At 63.3% G+C, this 24,119-nt stretch overlaps 1 protein-coding gene across 1 annotated transcript; it reads right to left on the reverse strand.

Moving 5' to 3' along the window:
- Nucleotides 1–842: 842 nt before the first annotated feature.
- MED24 (mediator complex subunit 24) lies at nucleotides 843–20,145 on the reverse strand. Its single transcript, XM_075722676.1, has 26 exons — nucleotides 20,118–20,145; nucleotides 19,706–19,844; nucleotides 17,123–17,205; nucleotides 16,575–16,613; nucleotides 14,967–15,040; nucleotides 13,590–13,813; nucleotides 12,887–12,998; nucleotides 12,211–12,361; nucleotides 11,850–11,963; nucleotides 11,107–11,154; nucleotides 10,796–10,878; nucleotides 10,328–10,414; nucleotides 9,879–9,990; nucleotides 9,117–9,259; nucleotides 8,235–8,272; nucleotides 7,448–7,530; nucleotides 5,753–5,931; nucleotides 5,520–5,619; nucleotides 4,979–5,154; nucleotides 4,621–4,885; nucleotides 4,231–4,412; nucleotides 3,833–3,926; nucleotides 3,361–3,460; nucleotides 1,434–1,511; nucleotides 1,116–1,264; nucleotides 843–959 (listed from the first exon to the last, which is right to left on the reverse strand). Exons 2-26 carry the CDS (start codon nucleotides 19,833–19,835, stop codon nucleotides 843–845), a joined length of 2,961 nt encoding a protein of 986 aa, XP_075578791.1. The 5' UTR covers nucleotides 19,836–19,844; nucleotides 20,118–20,145.
- Nucleotides 20,146–24,119: the final 3,974 nt, after the last annotated feature.

Genomic DNA, 24,119 nt, shown 5'->3' on the forward strand with positions numbered 1-24,119 from the left:
AGGCAAAGGCGCCCCAGCCCTGCCACCCCCTCAGGGTCGGGGTTTCGTGACAGTTACAGGTGGATTCACCACCAAAGCAGCTGACTGGGTGCCGGGACAGCCCCACGGGGACGCCTCTCCCAGCACAAGACCGGCGCGGTGCTGGCGAGGCCACGGTTACTCAGTGGCCGCTGGGTGCCATGCTCACAGCTGGAGACGCGGGGTGAACTCATGCTCACGTGGAGGAATTTCCAACAAGAATTGGAGGAATTTCCAACAAGAATTTGCTTGCAGCTTACAGCACGGCAGGAAAGCATCTGCGCTCCACCCAGCCACACATCTGTGGCTGGCCGGCCGCAGGCACCCGCTCCCCAAAGGGAGCATCACGGGCAGCCCACCGCCCTCACGCACTTCTCCGGGGTGAGGGCAGCGGGGTTAGGGACAGAGCGCGTGATTTCCCTCCCCTGCCCAGCACAGGTCTTGGCCACTTACTCTCCCCTCACCCCCAGCATTCAGTTCCCCCTGAGATGAGGGTTTTGGGGAGCCCCAGGGCCCTGAGCTGCAGTCAGGAACCCAAACAGAAACAAAGCAAAGCCTGGTTTTACAAAAGGACTGAATTAATTATAGAAAAAAAGCAGGGGGGGTTGTCTCAGTCTCTGAAAGCCCAGCACGGGGCAGCAAGGGGAAGCCTCTGGGAGGCCGAACGCAGAGGGAAGCAGCCCCCAGGCAGGGCCAGGCTGAGCCCGCAGTGACGGAGAGGCTGTCCCAGGCATCCCAGTCCCAGCTGAGCATCCAGGCTCTCCCGGATTTCTTGATGGCTGCCCGGCAGCCCTCTCCTGCACGGCAGAAGGGAGGTGCCCCGCTCAAAGCGCAGCGATGGCTTTGGCAGCGACACGGCGGCCCAGGGGCAGGCTGAGATCCGTGATGGCCAGGACAATTTTGGGACTGGACATGGTGGACACTTTCACCAGCTCCGAAACCTGCCCGGAGAGAGGAGAAAGACAGCTGACTCGCAACAGGGCTGGAGACAGGCGAGCTGGGCAGCAAGACTGCCCTGGACGTGCCTGCCTGTCCTGTGGGACCAGCACCCCGGAGCGCCCTGCGACCAGGGAGAATGTCACGGCCGCGGGACTCACCATGGTGAAGGGCATGAACTGGAGGATGCTGCCGCGGCTGCCCTGCTCCAGGCAGTCCACGCACTCCTCCATGAACCACTGGACGAACTGGGTGTGGGTGCCGGCCATCTTGGCCCCCAGGATGGAAGAGATTAGCAGGAAGAGGTTTGCTGCGGAGATGGGGAAATATCAAAAGCCAGGCCAGTTCAGGGAGGCTGGGGGGTGGCCCAAGCCTCCCGCACAGGGGACAGGTCCCCACCAGTGGCTCGGCACGGTTGGATCCCACCCCACAGCCAGGCCTCGCCGTTGGGTACCCCCGGTGGGATGCGGCCCCGTTACCTAGCACCCTGTTCAGCGGGTCCCTCATGCTGACGGTGTGAAGCTGGGAGGCGGACAGCGAGCTGCTCATCGAGCGATCTGTTGGGGAGGAGAACAAGCGTCGGCCTGGGGGCAGGCTGGACGGCCTCTTGGCCCCCTCGGCTGTGCCAACGTGCCCACCTTGGCCAGCTCCGGCCGTTCGAACTCGCCCCATCCTTGGGCTCCAGGAGGGGCTTTGCCATGAGCTACCTCATGGAGTGGGAGAGGTTTGGACCATGGTCCTTGATGCCCTCCGCGCCCAAACGAGCGCAGTCTTTGCCGCTCGGGCACGCCAGAGACGCGCAGCAGGCAGACAGTCTCTGCCTTGGTCACCATCCCTCTTTGCCGGGGCATGAGCAGCCCTGGCAGGCAGCGTGGGCCCACGCATGCCCCAGGCATGACAGAGTGCAGGAGCCCGGGGAGGGCTCCACACGCTGCCACCGCTGCCCTTGGGGAGTGACACTTCGCTCTTGCACAAGCCAGATTTATTCCGAGTCTGACCAAGTTTAACGACATCGCCAAAGGGCAAGCGTGAGTGAGACCGTGAGTGTGCCTCCCTTGCTGCTCCCTGTTCGGTTTTAATTGCAGCAGTGACTCGTCCCTGACGCTTCATGAGGGCACGAGCAATGTAACGCAATGTCACGATCAGGAGAATAGCACTCTGCCAAGGCGAAGCAACGTGCATGCTACACATCCTGCGCACGCTGCTGGCAGCACAGCCGGCTGGGTGGAGCGAGCCAGATGTTCGACAGCTGCACGGCAGCACTCAAATCTCACTCTCAGGGTACAATTTAGCTACCAGAGCTGAGGCATGTCCAATGGACTAGCAGCAAATCTTGGGACAGACCAAGGGGGTTTATCTGACCCAAACTGCAAAGCACTGCTGGGTGCTCCTGCGGGAGAGGAACCGGGCCATCTCCGGTCCAACAGGATGGGAATCTCCTGGAAATGCTCTTGTGCAGACCCCATAGGACACAGCTACTGGGATCCACCTTGTGCTGCTGTGAGGATGCTCACTAAAAAAAGAAAGCCCTCCCACACTTTTCTCATGGAATCACATGAGCTACGTGGCTGCTGCAGGAAGCAGCATTTCCACATCGCTGCAGCAAACAGCCCAAAAAAAGTCCTGAATGTCACTGGAAAGAGGTGGAACTGCCTCAGAAGTTAAAAAAAGATAGTGAAATAAAGGGAAAACCCCGTATTTCAACAGTAATGAAACCAACAAAAACCACAAGTTGATGGATGCGTTGAAGACTAATAAATAAAGAGTAACTTAGGACAAGGGCATCAGGAGAAACAATGACCAAGGCATATCCTGACTCATTGCTCAGGAGTCCAGACAATGTATGTGGGAGCCGTGACAGCACCCCACCATGGCAGGAGAGCACGGACACCCCCTCGGCACGTCCTGCCGGAGCTGTCGCAACCCGCAGCGCAGCGCTGCGGGGACACAGAGATGTAGGGACTCATCAGCTCCGCTCGCTGCCTTGTTAAGAACAATGGAATTTCAGGATTTAGCCACAGACATTAGGAATGTCACCTCCTGCCATTCTTGCTGCAGCACATCAGCTCTTTGGTCCCACGCAGACTGGCTGAGGGTGACAAGGTTCTAAAAAAAACCACCCTGAGCCCCTCATGTGTGACGCACTGGGTTGGGTGGCAACGTCACAGAGGGAAGGTGTAACCTCATCCCCTTTCCTAAGTTGTTCTGATCAGAGAAATAAAGACCTTGACCTTTTCTAAGTGCAAAAGCTCCAGGGTAACTCAGCAAAACACACTCGAGAGCTCTAAATCTTCACCTGGCCAGCTTGGGAAGAGAAGCGTTTTTGTGTCAATACACATTTCACGCCCAGAAACGAGCAGCGAGGCAGGACGGTGCCTTCCCCAGGAGCCGCCCTCCCGCACTTACTGGGGCTGGAGAGGATGTTGGAATCTTCCTCGTTGGAGCTCAGCAGGCGCATCAGCTTGGAGGGCTGCGTGTCGTCCAGCGGGAACAGGCTGATGTAATCCTGGCAGGGCAGAGAAGGTTCAGCCCCACCAGCCCCTCTCTGAGGGGGGATTCTGGCCCCGCTCCCCGGGGCTGACGACCCACCCTGGGCTCTGCGCAGCCCCACGGCCCAGGACTATGATCTCCATTCATCCAGAGCATCTCAGCCTGGGCCAACCACGTACGGAGCATCTCATTACAGCCCCCCTTCCCCAGAAAAGAGAAGGGAAAACCCTGCTCTTTAAGGCCAAAGGTCCTCAGACAGCCCAGACAACCTGGGTAGGGGGTCTGGTCTCAGCTACCCACTCCTCCTGCCACCATCACCTCCTGCAGACGCTGCCCGCTTTTGCACACAGAGAGCCTCCAACCAAACCCCGCTCCATGCCGGACACACCTCAATATCCTCTCGGTGCCTCTTCTTCTGCCTGGCGGACGCCTGGCCCTTGTTGTGGGATGAGTAGGAGCTCAGGGCACACCAGACGGAGAGCCTGGGGACAGAGCAGGGACACTGCGAGGTGCTGCCAGCCCACCCGGATGGCGGCACACGAGGAAGGGAAGATGGCAGAGCCCAGAGCGTGCGCCGGGACGGGACGCTGCAGGTCCCTCCTCAGCGAGAGGCAGCAGGGAACGGGGCCCAGGACACCAGCGTGTCTGCTCCTGCCGGCACTGTGCTGGGGCCAGAGCGGGAAGCAGGTGGCTGGGACCCCCGTCCCAGCACAGAGCATCTCCGCATCTCCAAAAACAGGCCCACTTGCCCCAAAGGAGAGGGTGACCACGGATCCAGGGTCTTACTTGGCCAGGGCCTTCCCCGGCGGGTCCATGAGGGTGTGCCACTTGGAGGAGTCTGTGAGCAGGTTGGGCAAGATGTGGCCCAGCAGGGTCAGCGTCAGCTGCTGCATGTCCAGGCAGAAGATGGCATAGAGCAGCTCCACAGCCCGCAGCGTGTGCTCCTTCCGCGTCTCCTTCAGCAGCTCCTGCGAGGCAGAGGGCAGGGCTGAGGGAGGCAGGGGCATGGCTGGGCCTGCCCCGCTCGCCTCCAGCACCCGGGGCTGTCACAGCAGCCAGCCCAGCCACAACCAGGACTCCTGGGCACGAGGAGCACGGGTTAGACCCAGCAATCCTGGGCTCGACAACCAGCCATAGCGCTGGGGGTCACAGCCACCTCCCTCTTCCATCCCATACCTTGACCAGGTTGTTGCAGAACCAGTAGACACCCCCCATGTGCAGCAGGGTGTCGAAGATGTGGATGGAGCGGCTGTCGACCCAGCCCTTCTCCAGCACCTTTGTGAACACGCTCGTCAGCACCTCCTTGATGGGCTTCTTGGGGGGCAGCAGGTTCCAGTAGGGGATGGTGTCCATGCCTGTGGAAGGGAACTTGATCTGCGTGGCCGTCTGCTGCAGGACGTCTGCGCACATGTGCTCCAGGATGGAGCTCATGATCACCACGCTGCGGCAGAGAGAGATGGGGTCACACAGGCCCCAGGAAGCGGAAGAAAGGCAGGAGACGGCACGGCACGGGGCCTGGCGCGCCGGAGCTCACCGCTCATTGTAGAACTGCAGCGTGTTCTCGCCATACAGGGGGGTGGCCAGCTGCCGGATCATCTGCAGGGACTTCTCCCGCTCATCCAAGCCCAGCATGCGGACATGGGCCACCAGCCAGGCCACGGCGCACACCGCCATGCTGCACACCTTCCCCTTGATGTTGTCTGTGATTTTCTAGGAAAGGAGAGAAGAGCAGAGGAGGATGAGCAGAGATGTGTGGATGGACACACTTTAACTCAGCATCACCTCCCAGGGCTGCGGGCCCCGATTGCAGGGTCCAAGCCCTTCTCTCCTCCATGGGGTGACCCCGCCCCTGCCAGCCCCACTGCCACCAACGGGGCGGTTTGGGGCAGCATCAAGGGGCTGGAGCCACATCATTTCCCCACCCAAGTCATGAAGGAGCCAGCGAGCTCCACAGCGGCTGCAGGAGCATTCAGGAGAGGACGGGGGACCCCTGCCCTGCTCAAGCCTTGGCCCCTCTTCAGGACACAGCGCAGTGTCAGTGCCCCTGCTCTGCCCCATCCTCCCGCCAGGTCCACCTGGATCGACTCAAAGGTGAGGACACCGTTCTCCCAGGCGTTGAGGATCTCCAGGATGGCGGCTGAGATGCTCAGACATGCCTCATGCCACTTCATCTGCCTGCCAGGGAAGAGAGAAGTGAGGGGCTCAGGCACTCGTTCAGAGTGGCCACGGGGCCAGGAAAGATGGGGTGGGTGCCCGCCTCCCAGTCTACCCCAGCCCGGCAGGGTGGGTGCACACACTGAGCTCTTACACCAGCTTCATCTCGGAGGAGTTGTTGAGGAGGGCGACCAGGGACTCCACCTTGGTGGAGTCGGGGCGGAAGCAGGGGTGGTCAGGGTTGAGGATCTTGCCTTCCTCGGGCATGCAGGTCAGCATCCAGGTCTCAAAGAAGGGCACCTCGCCCGCTGGGCTCGACTCCGACAGGATCACCTGGAAGGGAACCGGCACAGGGGGTCTGCTGCGCGGCCTGCATCCTGCAGGGAGCCTGCTGGGGACCCTCACCCTGGGCTGGGACCCCCGCCCTGAGCTGGGACCCCCCCCCCACCCTGGGGAGCTCATGGTCAAGGGAACAGCGCCGCCCTGTGGCCTGCACCGAGAGGCGTGCACCAGAGAGCCCCCAGTAAGGCACTGGAGAGCCCCCAGTAAGGCACCGCTCGGCCCCCAATAAGGCACTGGAGAGCCCCCAGTAAGGCACCGTTCGGCCCCCAGTAAGGCACTGGAGAGCCCCCCCAAGTAAGGCACCGCTCGGCCCCCAGTAAGGCACTGGAGAGCACCCAGTAAGGCACCGCTTGGCCCCCCAGTCCTTACTGGGGGCACTGGAGAGGGCCCCCCCCCAGTAAGGCACCGGTTTCCAGTCTGTGGCTGTGCTTTCCCCCCTCTACCAGAGGACTCCCCGGGGGACCACAGCCCATCTCAGAGCAGCTCTCCAGCGCTTCCCTCGGGGACAGGAGCAGTCCCGAGCGGCTGCAAGCGTGGCAGCGGGATCCCCGTGTCCTGCCCAGAAAGGGCCACTTGTCCCCTGCCTCCGAGCTGCGCTCAGGGTCCCCAGCACTGGGGCCGGCTGGCCCACAGCTCCGCGGGGCCGGGGCACGCAGCCCGTGGCCGGGGCACGCAGCCCAGCCGGCAGCCAGCTGGGAGGGCTCCCAGGGGGGGACACAAGCTGGGAATCCCGCACGCCGCTTCCTCCCTTCAGCCCGCCACCACCCAAGGGACGCTATTTTTGTCAAAAAAAAAAAAAAAAAAAAAAAAAAAAGTTTTGCACATCTGTTCAGCAGCAGCTGGTCAGGAAAGTCGCTCTGGGCTGGGCCGGGGGATAAGATCTCATCAGAGAGCCCCGGGCACGTCCGCTCCAAGCTGCCTTCAGCCAGGACTCCCCCAGGGCCGGCTGGGCAGGCCCCCTCCTGCCTGCCTTTCACTCCCCTCTCTGCATTCCCGATGTTTCGGTATCGTTTTGCCTCCCAACACACATAGATGTCGAAACCTGGAAAATTTTCATGCAACCAAAACGCTGTTTCCTGAGCGGGGCTGCAAGTTCCTCCTCTCACAAGGGAGGGCTGATGCTCAGCCTGGCTGCATGGGCTCCCCCTGGCCAGCCAGCCCCAAACCAGAGGGGCAATGCTGGGAAAAGTCCGGTGAAATCAGAGCCAGCCCGGAGAAAGCGTGGAGTCAGCGTTCTCACCAATACCACGGTACGGTAAAGGGAGCACAACCAAAGCCCTCAGGAAGGCTGCAGCCACCCCTGCTCCATCGCCTGGCACTGACAGACCCTGCAAGGATGGATTTCTACCCGCACCAGGTGAAAGGCACCGGGTGCTTCACGCCAACGCGACGGGGAGGCCGCGGGGACGGTGGTGGTGGCCGGCTGGCCGCTAGAGGAGGCTGGCAGGCTGCGGCGCGTGGGTTGCGCTCCCAAGGTCAGAGCCCCATCCCCTCGGAGGATGCTTACCTCTGAGCCGTAGGTCTGGGCCACATGGCACAGCATGAGGAAAGAGATGTCGAAGAGCAGGGCTCGAACCGAGCCGCCTTTGGCTGAGGGAGGAGAAACAAAGACCTTGGGGATCTCCAACCTCGGCACAAGGAGGCAGACAGGAGCCCTGTGAGCTCGGGGGCCGGGACCCTGCTTCCTCCAGGCAGCTTTTCTAACCCCCCGAGTGCTTGTGTGCGAATGAGGGCTCCAGGGGATGTGCCAAGGGCCTCCCTCCAACCTATTTGCCTCCGCTCGAGCCCCCAAAGCAGCTTTGGCCTCCCGTTCGGCAGCCCCAGCCCACCCCAGGCCTCCCCCTCCCCGTGCCATGGAAGGTCAGAGCACTCAGCAAGTTTCATCACACGCAAACGCAGTCAGAGTCCTTATCTCGGGCTCTGTGCTGACACATCACCCCTTCCAGGGAGGGAGCCGGGGCAGGGCCGGCCCCGAGGGGCCCCATGGGCTGGGGAAAAGGAGCTCTTCCCCTGCAAGCAGGGAACACCCCACATTCGGGATGGACACGCATGTGCCACGCGTGAGGGCAGCATGTCCCCGGGAGCCCAGATCCCCGCTGGCGCCCAGCCACGTGCCCCTGTGCCAGGGTCACTGCCGGCAGCCCCCGGCCGTGGCCGGCACGGCACAGCTCGGCTTGCTCTGGCGCCGTGGCTCGTCCCCGTTTAATCCAGCCAGGCCCCGCAGCATCCCAGTACGTGGCAGCGGGGGGGAGCACAGCTCAAACCACCCCACACGCGGATGCGCACGCACTTACAGCCTTCTCCAGTGATGTGCTTCGTGAATTCGTTCAGCCTAGTGAATTCATTCAGCCTAGAGGAGGCAGAGAGAGCTGCGGTGAAGCATTATCATCACGTGAAATGGGCCTCTTCCCATCCCCGAGATGGGCAGGGGGCTGCCCCTGCCTGCAGACCCCTTCCTGCTCCCCATCCCCGTGCCAGCTCTGTGCCCCTCACGGAGGAGCAGGGTGGGCAGGGATCGAAGTGGGCCCGGCTCTGCAGACACCCTCCGGCAGAGCAGCGGTGAGCTGCCTCCTCCCCCTGCTCCCCTGCAGCAAAACAGGTCCAGCAATGCTGCTTTTCCCCACACCCAGTCAGCCCAGCATTTGAGCGCATCCTCTCACCGGAGCTGGCTCTGCCCGGCTGCGTGGGGATTTCTGAGCACGGCATACAGCAGCGGCACGAACCCCCAAATGGAGTGGGCATGGCAGGGCTGTATACCCAGCCAGGCCGGTGTGGTTTGAGCTACCCCAGGCCTCCCTGCTCAAGGAAACACATCACGCAGCCCCACGCATGCTGGTGCGTGTGCTCTAACCAGGACATGGACGTCTGGGGACCAAAGGCGCACACACAGTGAGCGCCCTGGATCTGAGGCTGTCCCAGCACTTTCAGTTTTATACCCTTAAGCCAACCCGACTTCAATTCCTTGCCCTGTTCACGCACAAGCGAAGGAGATGGGGTGCTGCGGGGTGCAGTGTCCCTGAGATCCCAGCCTTCCCCAGGGGTCTGCTGGATCCAGTGCTGCACAGGCACTGGGCCAGAGGCACATCCAGCCCTGTCCGAGGGAGAGCTTGGGGGGCTGCCCGCTCACCCCAGCCCTGCTGGTCACCAGGGACGGTGTTGTCCAGGTGGACACTCACTTGATGAACTTCCGAGCAAAGGATTTCAGCTTGCCCGTCGCTGCTGCCGCTGCCAGCAGCAAGTCCAGGCTCTTTCCAGACAGCATGTGGCCCAAGACCCCCAGCAAACCCTCAGGGGACTTGGAGTGATCCGCATCCATGGTCTACAAAAAAAAAAAAAAAAAAATAGAGGAAAAGAGAAGTCACGGTGCATGCGTGCTACAGAGCAGGAGTAAAACTCTGACCGTGGGAGCAGAGTTGATCGGCTGCCAGAGCTGTCCCGTGAGGCCCCAGTGAGCAGGGACCTGCAGGGTTTGGGGCAGGGTGGGGACGGAGCCCTGCGTGCCCCAGACACTGCAGGGCACAGCGCCGGGGAGAGCTGCAGCGTGCCGAGACAGCACGATGGGCAGCAAAACATCCTCTCGCGCTCAGCAGCGGTGAGGCAACCAGAGTGATGCAGGGACGGGATAGTCCCCGGGGAAGATGCACTCGGGGAAGCAGCTGAGAGCAGGATGGGCAGAGCTGGCTGGGCTCAGGCTGCTGGCTCTGACAATAATGTGCTGCCTGACAGCTCCTCCGGCTTCCTGGGAAGGAGGAGGAGAGCTCCTGGTCTCCACGGCAGAGCAGCAAGGCTGGGAGTGATTCCTCCATTCCTCCACCCCAGCGCAGGGGGAGATCAGGCACCTCCTAACCACCCCAGCTGCCTGGTGAGAGCCAGTGCTGCTGGAAACAGTTTCTGGGGCTGAGACCAGCCTGCCCGCACGGGTGCAGCAGGGGACTCACCTTCAGGATGTTGGTGACAGTCGGCTCAGCCCTCAGGATGAGCCCCGGGTTTGGTTGGATGTTGGCGTTCTCTGCCGATTTCAAGCGCGGAGCGTGTTCTCTGTCCGCCGTCCTGGGGGGATCCGCAAAGAAGGGCCAGTGAGCAGGAATTCGTCACCCTGCCGCACTCCTCCCCGTGGCTCAGCCACCTCCCACCCACCTCCACCATCGGCACCCCCAAGGGAAGGCCACCACCTCAGGCTACCACCAGCCACCGCTCCGAGGGGACAGACTTTGACTGTACTCAGTCTGGCACTGAAAGCAAAGCCTGGTCCCTCCAGGCCACGGTGTCCCAGCTGCAGGACAGCCAGCAGCATCACAGCTGCTCCTTTATGCTCCCCCCCAAAAAGGGCAGCAAGATGAGGTGCTCCAACCCCACTTAGTTACCCAGACTTTTGAGAGGGCTGTACCGTTTGGCAATCAGGTTGGTCATGTTGGCCTCCGAAAGCAGCCCCTGCTTGCTGCACTCCTGCAGGAGTAGACTCGTGCAGTCACAGCTGGAAGAGAAAGGAGAGCGCTAGCCTAAGGAACAGCATTCCTGCTGCCCCAGGCAGTGCTGTGGGGCGGGGGGACTCCTAGGTTGCCCCCCAGCCCATGCTCCCACCCCCCTAAGGATGCTGCAGGGCCAAAAGCAGCTCCAGATATCACACAGCATCACCAACATGTGAATCAGCTGTCAGACACTCACTGCCTTGCTCATTTAGCAGCTTCAGGTCCTCAGGAAGAAGGAATTGGATCAGAAACTAAAAAATCCTCACCAGGAGCTGCCTCAGCACCTCGTACTGCAGCTCCCCGCAGAAGGGACAGGGTTGTTGTGGCACGGACTGGCCACAGGCTCATGGTGCTGTAGGTCAGCCCTGGACACGGCGAGCACTCACTTGCATCGCTGATCTGCTTTGTCGAGCAGAGGGGTCAGCTTCAGCAGGAACTCGAAGGCGCAGTTCACGTCCTCTGTGAAGTCCTGCTGTGCACAAAACCAAGCGCTCAGCTCAGAGTGCTGCCAACACGAGCCCACCTTCCCCTCCCACGCCGCTTTGTGCATTAGAGGAAGGTTGCTGGGACATAGACCGTTTCCTACCCCAGCCACCCCACACAGATTTGGCCAGGCACCAGCACCATCATGACAAACACAGCTCACTTGTGCACACAACATGGCAAACAGCTCCAATCGACAGCCCTCAAGACTCACCTTCTCCCCTTGGGGATACTTCTTGAGTTTAACCAGGACCTGGGGGATCTGAAAGACACAGGGCACGGATGTGACCGAGAGGCAGACCGCATTCTGCACTCAGAACCTCCCAGCACCACAGGCTGCAGGAGCCCACACGAAACACGCCTGCAAGCAGCCGCTCGGCCAGCCCAAGGAAAGGAGCATTTTTGGAGCAGCCCAGGGGACTCTGTGCCCCTGCCTCCCCTCTGCAGGGTCCTTCCACCGTCACAGGGAGCCGGAGAGCATGGCCACCTCTCAACAGCCAGGCAGAGGACTGAGGCTGCGGAGGAGCCCAGCACAGGCCGGAACATGTGTCAGGCCTGAAATTTTACACAGATCCCCTTTGTCTGGTTCAAAGAAAGGTGAAGCCAACTGCTCCAGGGCTGTCCACCACTGAGCTGTGGAAGCATAGACCCCAAGGCTGCTGTGGTATCCTTCAAAGGCCACAATTTCCCCCACAACATCCCAGGAAAGCCACTCTGCAAAACAAAGTGGAGCTGGGCTGAAAAAAAGCCCTGGACAGCAAAGCTGATGCTCAGCATGTTGCAGGAGGGCTGCCGCAGGCTCAGCCGGAGCATGGGGGCACCCCGAGGGGCATGCTGCAGGACAGAACTAATTGCTCTGCCAGGGTTCAGCACTCAGCAGGGGCCGGGCGTGCGGGGAAAAGGCAGCAGCAGGGCCAGGGTGTGGAGCACTGTGCTCACAGCGTGGCTGGGCCCTACCTTAAGGAAGGTGAAAGCTGTCCACTTCAGCTCCTCTGTGCCCTCCGGGGACTCGATGAGGCCCACAAAACAGGCCTTCCAGATCTCCAGCACGAAGAGCGGGGAGGGGATACGCTGCGGGGCACACAGACAAAACCCTCCAGTGCTGGAAAGGCAATAAAGTGACTCCCCCAACCACAACCAAACCCTGAACCCCCTGCAAAGGTGTTGATGGGCTCACGCTGCTCCCTGCAGCTGTGCCCGTACCCTCGGATCAGGATCGGCACAAGGACGCACACAGCACAAAGCTACAGCGAGGCCCTGGTGCCACAGCCCCCGGCCCACCCTGAGCAGGAAGGAGAACAAGATGCCACTTCCGTACCTGCATCCTCTTCACCATCATCAGCTGCTCCACCAGTGGCTGGGTCTCTCCCGTGAGGTTCATGGTTCCCTCCAGCAGCACCACAGCATGCACAGTGGGGAAGCCGGTCTTGTTCAGCTGCTCAGAGTGGACTGAGAGCATGGTGGGGATGCTGGGTGGGAGACAACAGCACAGCGTCACTGGAGCCTTGCATGGACAGATCCTTGCTCCTCCTGTCCCACCCTCCCTTCCCGGCCAAGCCCCTGACCTTTGCTGTCCTGCATCTCTCTGGGGCAGGACAACTTGTAGCTCCTGAGCCCTGCAGAGGAGCCCTTGGGCACAGCCAAGCCCCCGCACCACAGCCCGGGCCCTGGGAGCAGCTCCGGGGGGATCCAGAGCAGGGACGGCAGCTCTGGTGTGGCCAGAGCAGCTGAGGGATGGCAAGAGGCCCCAGGGCCACCTGAGGAGCAACTCCTGAGTAAGATTGCTTTGCTGCAAGTCACCACTAGCCCTGTCCCCTCTCCTACCCCAGGGCCTCTTGCCAGCCCCAGCCCACTGCCGGTGCAGGGGTCCAAGCCAGGAAGGGACAAGAAAGCAGGGAGCCAGCGTGGAGGGAGGCAGGAGGCTCTCAGCCCGAAGAGCAGGGCTCAGACCCATTTTACCCTCCGAGCCCGCAGAGACAGCAGTACAAAGCTACCTCTTGATGAGGGAGATGCAGTCGTCAGCCTGGCTTCGCAGCGGGGAGTTGCTGAGGATGTTCAGGTTCTCCCCCAGCTTGACAAGGGACTGCTCCACGGCACTCCAGGAGGCTGGGGAGGGAGGGCAGGCGTTCAGTGGTGGGGACAGTGACAGGGGACAGTGACTGCCAGCCAGGCAGGCTGGCTACAAGGCCCACGGCAGCGCAGAGGGCCTGCTGAGGCTGGGGCTCCCTCCCGGACCCCGCTGTAAGCAGAAGTCGGCGCACCTCTGCAAACCCAAGCCAAGGGTCTGCGTGCCACCCGGCAGCTCCTGCTTCAGGCTTGGCCTGGCACAGCCTCTTGGCCAGACGCAGGCTCCAACCGAAGGTACAGGGCTGTGCCAGGCACGCTGGCGGAGCACAGGACCTGCTGCGCATCCAGGAACAGCTCACGCAGCCTTTGCATTAATTCTGCTCCTCTTCCAAAGGGCAGCATGGAGGGGAGGGGGCAGAGGGTGGCACGGAGCCAGGGAGAGGACGGTTACAGCAACAGGGCTGGAAGATGGATGGGTTTGGAGCTGCAGGGACAATGCGGCAGGAGCCGGGCAGGGGGAAGGGAGAGGTGGCAACGACATCTCCCCAGGGCCAGCAGCGATGAGGAGGAAGCCCTGGCAGCAGCCACGGGCAGAGCATGCCGCAGGCCAGGGCAGGGGCAGCGACATACACGTCTCCTCCAGCTTCGCGATGTGGATCAAGGCGCGGTTCTTGGTGCTGCCAAGCATCTTCTCCAGCCGCTCCAGACACATCTTCAGCTGGCTCTCAGCTGCCGCCTGCTCCAGCGTCTCCTTCACCTTCTCGGTGTAGAAGGCTGCGCAGCGCAGGAGCCAGTTGAGGGCACTCATCAGCGCCCGGCAGAGGCCAATGCACTCCTCTGCTTTGCCGTGGCAGCTGGGAAGGGAAAAGAAACGGGACTGTGCTCACCGTTGGGCCGGGCTACTGCCCCCAGGGAAACCGAGGCACAGACACGGGGCCACCTGGGGATCCAAGCCCACATCCCTTGTGCCCAGCCCAGCCTGCCCGCCAGCTCCTCTACCGCAGATCCCAACCTGCTCAGCCCACAAGCATCCGCACTGTGCCAGGGGAAATAAAGTCTCCCCAGTGCAGCCTCCTCTCTGGCCACGCTACTACAGGGAAACTTTCCAAGCCTCTAATCAAATTATCTTGCTAAGAGAGGCTGGGCATTGATCAATGTGCTGCAAGAGGTGAACGCTTTCCCCTCCTGATGCACAAATCATTGGGGCCAGAAGTTTTGATCAAATTAAGCAGAGGATCAGATCAGGCAGGGACTGGATTAAGCGGCCGGCTCTGCAGTTGGCCAGCAACAGCTCCTTGTCAACATCTGCGACTGATGCATATTCATTGCTCCTGCTTCATTTCATGTAATTGAAGAGCTGCTACCTTCAGCCTTCCTCCTCCTCCTCCCGCTGCCCCCCACCGCATGCTCTCTGCTCCAGCCTCCCCGAAGTGGCTGTCAGGGGTTAACAGGAAGATTTCTCAGCTTTCTAAAAAAGTTTTCATGGCCTGAATGGTCTGGACTCCCCTGGGTCCTGCAACACCAGCGGAAGAGCACAAAGCAAAACAAGGCAGCTGCCTGGGGCAGCACAGGCAGAACTGCGAGCACTGGCAGACAGGGACACGTAGCCGGGCCTTGGGAAGCTGCAGAGGCCACACAAGAGAAACAAAACGCTCCGAGGGGACAGAAACCCTCAGGCCACAGGGCTTACGCCCACCCCTATCCGCCTGAGCCGGGCAGGAATATCACGGCAGAGATGTTTATCCCAGTATGGGTGGGTTTCTTGCAGCTTCCCACAAAGCTGGTGGGGTTTTGGGCTCCCTCTGCTCTGCCTGTGCTGGCACTCACGTGGCAGCCCAGCCCGGGGCAGCTGGAGGGGGACAGCAATTTGGGAATGGACGCAGAGCTGGAGGGGAAACCTGCCTCCCTCTGCCAGGGTGAGGGCTCAGCCGGGCCCCACCGGCTCCCAGTCCTGCCCGCGGTACTGCCCGGGGCCGAGGCGGCAGGGCTGGAAGAGCCACACCGTACCTGAGGCGGTCGCAGAACATGTCCATGATCTCCAGCAGCGACTGGACACACAGATCCCGGGAGAAGTCATCAAACTAGAGCAGGAGAACAAGGAAGGATTTCAGATAGGGGCTACCGGGCTTCAGCGGCAACAAAAACAAACACAACCCCTTCCTCTGCGGGCTGGGCCAGGCGCTGCCGGTCGCCGGACGCTCGCCCTGGCAGCTGCCCAGCAGCCACTCGAATGAGAACTAGGTCAGGGCTGTCCGACAGCTGGGTCGTGCCCTCCCAGCGTCGCAGGAGGCAACCGGACCACGGCAGCAGGGGATAAGGCTGGGTTTTCTCGACAGCCTCCCCAAGACAGCGGCAGGGGCCTGAGCTCCACTCCCCGCCGGCCACCTTGACGCGGCAGTGGCTCGACGCCAGCCCACGTGCCCATCCCCGGCTCGGCGGGGCCGGCAGCACATGCCAACAACCCGGCTGGCCGCGGGGCCGGGAGGGCGGTGGGCAGAAGCGCGGCTCCCCGCCTCCTCGCAGAGCAGATGGGGCCACCCCGCCGGGCCGGAGCTAGCCTGCAGGTCTGATCTCGGCCCACGCTGATCTGAAGGAGGAAGCCTCAGCTGTCAAGGTCAGCGCTCTGCCTGCCCCGCCGGAACGGACAGCGACACACAACCAGGGGAACAGCGACGAGCCTGCGCTGTTCGGAGCAGACCCGCCACCGTGCTCGGTGTCAGCCAGCCGTACGCTGGCTCTACCCTCACCTGGGAGCACACCCACCACCCCGGATAGGTGCTGAGCCCCGCTGGAGGGGTCCCCACCCTCATCAGGCCTTTGTGGCACATTTACAGCAGAGCCCCGAGCTCAGCCTGCGGCACCCCAAAAACAATGCTGGCATCACGTGGCTACCAGCGCCTTCCTCTTCCTGTCCCCCAGTAACTACAAGGAGCTGGGAGGAAAGAAATTATTCTCCCTCAAATTATTCTGCCTTCAGATCAGAGGTCACCCTAACAAGGCTAGCACCCAGGGAGGACGGGGGGCCTGATGCAGCCTGCGAGGGGCTATTGCTCCCCACAGAGCAGCCCCAAACGCTGAGCGGAGGCAGCCGCAGAGGGCTCGTCCCCATCAAAGCGGCACGGGGATGCCAAGCACCCGTGGGAAGCCGGCCAGCCGAGCAGGGCGGGTGGCCACAGCCGCGTGGCTCGGGTGCTGGCAGCCCTCCCTCGTGAGCAGCGCTGCTTTTCCATCGCCAGCTCCGGATCTCCACGGCGCTGCCAACGCCGCCGGCCACAGAGGGATGTGGTTTCCGGCAGCCGAGGTGTGGTTTACACGCAGGGCACTGCAGGGCAGGAGCCTGCCAGGCCCCACACGACGTGGGGGGGACAAGGCTTTCACACCCGCGGCCATCCCCAAAAACAGAGCGGGACCCGCCAGGCATGGCGGCAGCCTGTCCCCAGCGGGACACGGAAGGGCTTGGGTGCTAATCTGTGCTGTCTGGCCGCTGCTGACTCAGCAGGCAGAGGATGTCGTTTTCCACTTGACCTATATTTGCTGCGAGTTGTGGGGAGGGAAATGGATACATGGGTCATAGGTAAAGAGAAAAAACTCAGACAGCGCTTGTCGGAGCCGTACCTTGCTGATGGCTGTCAGGACCGTGGAATAAGACACCATCTACGAACAAAACACAAAACCAAAACAAACCCGGTGCGGCGGCGTGTTAGCGGGTGATGTTTGCCAGCGCGGCGCTTGTTGCTGAGGAACGGCAAGGTCAGGGCACGGCCCCACTGCCTGTCACCGTGGACGGGGCCAGGGCATTGACCCGGCACAAATCCAAACAGACATTTTTAGGTGATCGCTGATTTGTTGCACGCAAAATTTAGGCAGCGTTAAATGCCGCGCTAAGAAAGCGCAGAGCTTACAGCAAGCATGGAGGCTCTCGAAGGGTGAGGATTTCCACCCCGCATGCAGCCGGGTGAGGGGCAGAGGGTATTTACAGAAACATCCCTGCCTCAAGCACACGCCGAGCCCTCCACCACCCACCCAAGCCCAGGGGAGGCACAGACAGGAGATTCAGGGTGTCTGCCCGCCACCAACTCCGCACCCCGGTTTCTTTGCCCACCTGCTAATTGGGGCTGCAAGGCGACACCCAGCAGCGTCTGCAGCACGGGGAGCGGCATTACCTGGGAGCTGATAGCGTATTTCAGGTAGGACAAGATGAGTGGGTTCGGTGATGGCCCGATCATGGCCTGCTCGAGAAGAGCCTCTGCAAGCAAAGGAGAGGGGCCGGGAGGTCCCAGGTCAGCACGTACCCGGTGCGGGGACACAGGGACACACGCACACTCTGCCTTCATCCCCCAGGAAAGGTGGCAAAGACAAACTGTGCTAATCACAGCAACTCTGCGCTGCTCTTCCCTGAAATTAACTGAATCCCACAACTTTCTAATCCCCGATGGCAAAAGCCGGTAAATAATTCAGTCAGTGCAAGCAGCCTCCTGCTAACTCAGCTCTCCCCAGGCACCCTGGCCCCAAAACAGCACCTGCTGCTCTCCAAACACGTTCCCCTCCCTCCCACGTCCTGCCCAGGAGGCTCTCACATCCTTCACTGAGTGACTTTTGCTCCGGCACCTGGGGCTGAACTCCGGGCAGACAGCCCCTCTCAGCTGGGACCAGCCCCGCACGTCTGGCCCTCCCGGCCGCCGGCTGCCTGCCAGTGCTGGCCTGTGGACGCTGGAGGGGCTCTGCCCGTCCTATCTGCTCAGTCAAGCCTTTAATTGACCATTTGAACTATGGCAGAGCGCAAAAACCACCTCCCAAAAGCAGGCCCCGGGCTGCGGCACGGGCTGTAAGTAGGTCAAAGCACCCAGATGTAAGAGGGAGCAGCAGCCGTTTGGGAAGTGGTCGCCCCAAAGGCGAGGAGGAGCAGCAGCCATCGTCAGATCCCGACCGCAGGAGCAGGAGACTCCCTGGGTCTCGCTCGAAGGCTGAGACCTCAGCCAAAAGCATCTCAGCCCGAGGACAGAAGGCTAATGGCAGCCTTCCCCTCCCCATCTAATCAGGGAGTGTCAACACGAGCCAGCCACATGCTGTTACCCACTGCAGACGTGTCAGCATAGATTTGCTGGGCACCGCCATGATCCTGGCAGCTCGTGCCAGCTTTTCCTCCTTTGTCGTTTAAATCTGAAAGGCACGAGCTTGGAAAAGGACAGCTCTAGGGCTGCGGCGAGGGAGGCAGGGGTTGTTACAGCCATCGGGGCCTCGGGAACAGCTTCCCCGTGTGCCCACAACGCTTGTGCTGCCCAGGACGGCGTCGGTGTCAGCATCCTCCCTTTTATGCTCCCGTTTGCAGCAGGGAAAAAGGGGCCCGGCCCCCTTCCCCTCCTTGCAGAGAGGCTGCCCTCCAAGGAAGCCCAGGCTAACAAGCCATGCCCTGGCTAACAGTTGCCCAGGAGAAACCTGTTTCTACAGAAATCATAGGACAGAAAAAAAAACCTACAGAAATTTCTGGCCCTGCTTTCGGGGATACGCCGATGGGCCCACACCAAGCATCCCACGGGCATCACGGCCTCACCGAGCAGAATAGGAGCCAGCCCCTCCGGGCCGGGAACAGGCACCAGGGAGCCCCGGGGACCAGCTGGCCAGCGGCAGGGCTGGCCCTCAAGCCAACTGCCCACTGCATCCCCCAGCGCTGCGCTCGCAGCCCCTGCTCCCAGGGCTGTGCCAGCCCCCCCCCGAGCAAATCGGTCTCCCCAGGGCTGCCCCACTGCCACAGCCAGGCCCCACAGCTCCAGCTCGGCTCCTTCAGCCCCACATTGCCGTGGGGCTGGGCGCATCCACGCGCTGACCCCACCACGGGCCACAGCAGGAGGGGGACAAACCCGGCCCGAGGAGCTCAGTTGTGAGGATGTGGTTTGACAAAAGCCACCATCATGGGCCAGACACTGCCAGAAAAAACACCGGTAGGACGGAGGGAGTTAAAAAAGACCCACTGGGGAAAGGTCCCTCGCCTCGGTGGGGCGAGGAGCGCTGCTGCCTGTGCCAGGGCTATTTCCCTTTAAATCCCCCAGTGCAGCAATCCTCGAGCAGCGCTCTGTTTATTTATCCAAGGCTTGCAAACATGCGCTTGCTGCACAGGAGAAAAAAAAAAAAAAAAAACCAACACAACCTAGCAACAAGTTTCTATAATTGGCATAAAAGCCTGGCAAATCTTTAAACCGTGGAGCGCAGCAGGTACCAGCGTTTGGCAAGATTTGTATCAAACGCCCTTGAATAGGGACGGGAAAAGAAATTCTAATAACCGGGGGTGGGAAACGGCCTTCGGAGCAGCACCTGGCTCTTTCGCAGCGCTTTTCGCTCCCTCGGCTAGACACGGTGACGAGGCGGACGGGGTCGTTATCCCCTGCGGGTGGGGGAAACTGAGGCAGCTAGCTGGAACCTGCACGCAGCCGGGTGGCGAGCGGCGCTGGGGCAGAGCGGTGCGATCCCGGAGCTCTGCGTCAGCAGCGTTTCGGCACGTGCCGCCACAGCCAGCGGCGAGCCCGGCCCTCCTCGGTTGTGATGCCAGGCCAACCCTCCACCACGGGCTGAGTTTTAGGCCAGCTTAACCCCGAGTCCATCTCTGGGAGAGGCAACAGGACCACGCTGGGCAGTGCCGGAGCAAGTAGCCCCAAAGCAGAAAGCCCCATCCAGCCCGCTCCTGCGCCCCTGCTCTGCCCCCCCAAGCTGTCTCCATCCCCCGTGGCTCCCCCAGCCCCACGTCCCCGGACCTGCCAGGTTGAGGATGTCCCACGTAGCTCCACGGGGGAAAAACTTCTTCATATTTACGGCCCACTGATAGTCGCTCCATCGCTCCTTCCAGGCCTGCAGGATGGCCTGCTTCAGGTTCACCACCTTCATGGCCACGCTCTGGAGAAGGGAGGGTGTCAGGGGGCGGCTGACAGGATTTTGGGGAGGGGAGGGGGAAGCAGAGGGGTCTGGGGGTTATGGGGGGAAGCAGGGCCCGGTGGTGAGCGGGGCCCAGCGGCTCCTGAGGGGAAGAGGAGGCCGCGGTTGGGGCCCTGGCAGCCCCCCGGGGCGGGGGGGGGAGCTCCGGGGGTCGGGCCCCGCACCAGAGGTGCGGGGCCCGACCCCCGGAGCTTCCCCCCGCCGCCGATCCCCCCCGCCCCCGCCGCCCCTCACCTTCGCCCCGCACCGCGGCGGCCGGCGACCGCTTCCCTTCAGCGCCTGGGCACCGCCATGATGGCACCTGCTAGCAAGGCGAGCGCTGATTGGGCGGCGGAAGCGCGGCGGGGCGCGGTGGCTGCTGGGAGGTGTAGTTCGGGTGGGGAGGGCAGGGGGGGTGCAAGGAGGGTGCGTGCAAAGGCGTGGGGGTGCAAATGCACGGGGGTGCAAAGGCGTGGGGGTGCAAGCAGGGTGCGTGCAAAGGCGTGGGGGTGCAAATGCACGGGGGTGCAAAGGCGTGGGGGTGCAAGCATGCTGCGTGAAAACGCGTGGCGGTGCAAAGGCGTGGGTGTGCAAACCTGGTGCATGCAAATGCGTGGGTGTGCAAACACGGTGTGTGCAAAGGTGTGAGGGTGCAGACGCGTGGGGGTGCAAAGGTGTGGGGGCGCAAATGCGCGGGTGTGCAAGCACGCTGCATGCAAAGGCATGGAAGTGCAAAGGCACGGGTGTGCAAACCTGGTGTGAGCAAACACATAGGTGTGCAAACGCAGTGTGTGCAAATGCATGGGGGTGCAAATGCATGGGGGTGCAAGCACAGTGCATGCAAATGCATAGGGGTGCAAAGGCGTGGGTGTGTAAACATGGTGCTTGTAAGGTGTGAGGGTGCAAAGGTGTGGGGGTGCAAATGCATGGGTGTGTAAAGGCATGGGGGTGCATGCACGGTGTGTGCAAAGGTGTGGGTGTGCAAAGGCGTGGGGGTGCCAACACGAGGCTTCAAGTATGGAGGCGTGTGGGTGCGCAAATGTGTGTGCATGCAGATGGGGCTGTGCATGCACGTGTCTGAGTGTGTGCATAGATGCGTGCGTGTATGTGCATGCACATGCGTGAGCGCAGGTGTACATACAGGCATGTGTAAGCGCGAGCATGGCAGTGTGCAAACATGGGTCTGCAAACATGGGTGTGCAAACATGGGCGTGCACGTGGGAATGGGTGTGCATGCAGACGGGCGTGTGCACACATGTGCCAGGGTGTGTGCGTGTGCACAGATGCATAGGTGTATACATGTGCATGCACATGTGTGAGCGCAGGCATGCACACAGGCAAATGTGTGTGAGCACGGAGGCGTGCACATGTGTGTGTGCGAACACAGGTGTGCGCTCAGGACCACGCATGCGTGCAGGTAGGTGTCTGCACACATGCACCTGGGCACATGCGTGTGTGGAGACGCCCAGGCGTCCGTGTGCGCTCGCACACGCGTGAGCGCAGGCATGCGTACAGGCCCGTGTCTGCGCAGACACAGGCACCCACGGGCACGTGTGCTCAGGTACCTGCGCGTGGGTGGATACACGCACGCAGATGTGCACAGGCGTGCTGCGCACACGCGTGTGCATGCACATGTGCAGGCAGCCCGGGGGCTCCGCAGTCCCCCCCGCCCCGGTAGCTAAAAATATCCCCCATGGCTGCCTCCAGCCATCACCACGGCAACGGGAGGATGGGGAGCGGGTCTGGGGGGGGGGGGCAGCCCCCCAGCCCCCCCCACCCATGGGTGCAGGAGCCCTGTGCAGCTCAGGAGCGGGGTGAAGCCCCCCGGGGTGCGGGGGTGCCTGGAGGTGCTGCTGTGGGGTGGGAGCCCCGGGCGCCTGCTGCCCCCCCAGCCCTCCCAGCTCCCCTTGGTGAGGATGGGGGGCTCCGAATCCCCTTAATTCCCCGGTGAATCATTCATGGGGCCGGGGCGCTGCAAATCCCCCCCGCGCCGGGGCCGGGATTAGGCGGGCGAGCAGCAGCCGGCGAGGGGCCCCGGCAGCCAGGGGGGGGCCCCTGGCCCCTATTCATGAGGAGGGATTTCCTGTGCCGGGGGGGTCCCGCTCCCCGCAGCTGGCGGCGGGGGAACCGGTGACCGCGGGGGCCACCCCTGTCCCCAGCCAGGAGGGGACCAGAGCAGCCCCCCTGCACGGCACCCCCATGGCAAAGAACCCCCAAACGGGGCCCTGGGCCTGGCGGGGTGCAGGGGGGGGGCTGTGGGATGCGCTAAGGGGGTCCCAGCCCCCCGGCCCAGCGCGGGGGCGGCCGGCGCGGGGGGAAGGCATCGAGGCCTCGGCGCAGCGCCCCGGCTTTGGCAGGGCGCCCCGGCCCAGCTGCCTGCAGCCCCGGGGCTGGGGGGGGGGCCGGAAGGGGCCGGGGCCGTTCCCAGCGCCGGGGGCTGGCGGGGGGCGAGCGGGGGCCAGTGTGGGGGGCTTCCCCTTCCCACGGGGTAAGCGGGGCAGCCTGGCCCCCCCCCCCCCCCCGATGCCCGTTGCTGCTGGGGGGCACATGGCCAGTTCCCACCCGCCTGCACCGGTGTTTGATGGGGTGTGAAGGATTTGGTTCCCAGGAGGGGCTCCCAGCGGGAAGGCGGGGGGGGGACACACACACAGCCTGGGGTGGGGGCACCCCCATGGGGCCACCCAGACCCACAGCCGGCGGCGGGTGCTGCCCCACGGGGCCTCCAACGATGGGGATGCAGGCGCCCAGGCTGCGCCCAGCGTCACCCCCTTCCCGGGGGGCCCGGGGGGGCCCAGCTCGGCCATGCCGCCGGGCTCGGGCTATATATAGCGGCTCCACGCCGCAGAGCAGCGGGATGAATTTTAATGGGCTTGTTCCGGCCGACTGCGTCGCGCCCCGAGAGCGACACGGCCCCTCCGTGTCCCTCGTCCCCCCCCAGCTCGGGGTCTGCAACGGGGCGCCGGCGTCCCCACCCTGCCTGGGGGGGGGGGGGGGGGAAGAGGGGCCTGGGGGTGGCACTGGGGGCAACTCGGATGCTCGTCACGGGGGACCGGGGCCTGGTGATGGGTGGGAGAGGCGCCCGTCCACGCGTCGGGGGGTTTGCGGGCGAACCCCAGCCCTGCCTCAGTTTCCCCCTTGGGACGGAGGGTGCCGGGTGGCCACGGGCGGGAGGATCTGGGGACACGGCGTTGTGCTGAGGTGGCCGAGCCCAGCGGGCCGGGGGCAGATGAGCTCAGCCCCGGCCACGGCCTTATCGCGGGCAGACGGCGTTGCGGGGGGGGGCGGCCGCAGACGCGCCGTATTTGCTGAGGATAAAGTGTACAGTACAGGCGGGGGCCGGGCTGGGGGTGCCGCCACCCTGCCCCTGCCCCTGCCACGCTGGCGCCCCGGCTGCTGCCGGCCGTGGGGATGGGGGGGCCCCGGGTGCCGCGGGGACCAGGAGGGCCACGGGGACCGGGGGGGTCCAGGGAGGCCACGGGGGCCACGGGGACCATGGCGGAGCAGGGGCAGCACAGGGACCAGGGGGACCAGGGGGGCCCTGGGCGTGGGATACCCACCAGCAGCCCAGGCTGTGACTGCCCCCGGCCCTGGGTTGGAGGATGGGGGCTGCTCTGGGCACTGCCATGCCACGGGGACCCCCATCCCCTGGGGACCCCCATCCTCTGGGGACCCCCATCCCCTAGGTACCCCATGCCATAGGTACCCCCATCCCCTGGGTACCCCCATCCCCTGGGGACCCCCGTCCTCTGGGGACCCCCATCCCCTGCGTAGCACTGTCCCCTTGCTGTCCCCATCCCCTGGGCACTGAGAGCCGCTGTCCCCTGAGGACCCCCCTCCCCTGGGCGCTGCCGTGCCCGGTTATCCCCGTCCCCCGGGTACCCCCCTCCCCTGGGTACCCTCATCCCCTGGGGACCCCCATCCCCCGGGGACCCCCATCCCCCTCATCCCCTGGGTACCCTCGTCCCCTGGGTGCCACCGCACTGCCTGTGCAGCCCAGGGAGGGGGGGGGTGACAGGGCGGGGGGGGGGGGGGCGGGCGGCCAGGCCGAGCCCCCTGGGGGTCCCAGGGCCGAGCTGCGGTGCCCGGGGCGGGGGGGGGGGGACAGGGGGCAGCGGCCCTTTAAGGCCGGGCATGATGGGATCTGTAGTCCGGGGGGGTGGGCGCAGGGGCTGCTGGGAAGGCGGTGGGGTGGGCCGGGCGGGTTGGGGTGCTGCGGGGGGGGGGGACCCCCCAATGAGCCCCCTCCCGCGCCCCCCG

This window comes from Pelecanus crispus, chromosome 18 (genome assembly GCF_030463565.1).
Source record: "Pelecanus crispus isolate bPelCri1 chromosome 18, bPelCri1.pri, whole genome shotgun sequence".
In the NCBI taxonomy this organism is placed as follows: Eukaryota; Metazoa; Chordata; class Aves; order Pelecaniformes; family Pelecanidae; genus Pelecanus; species Pelecanus crispus.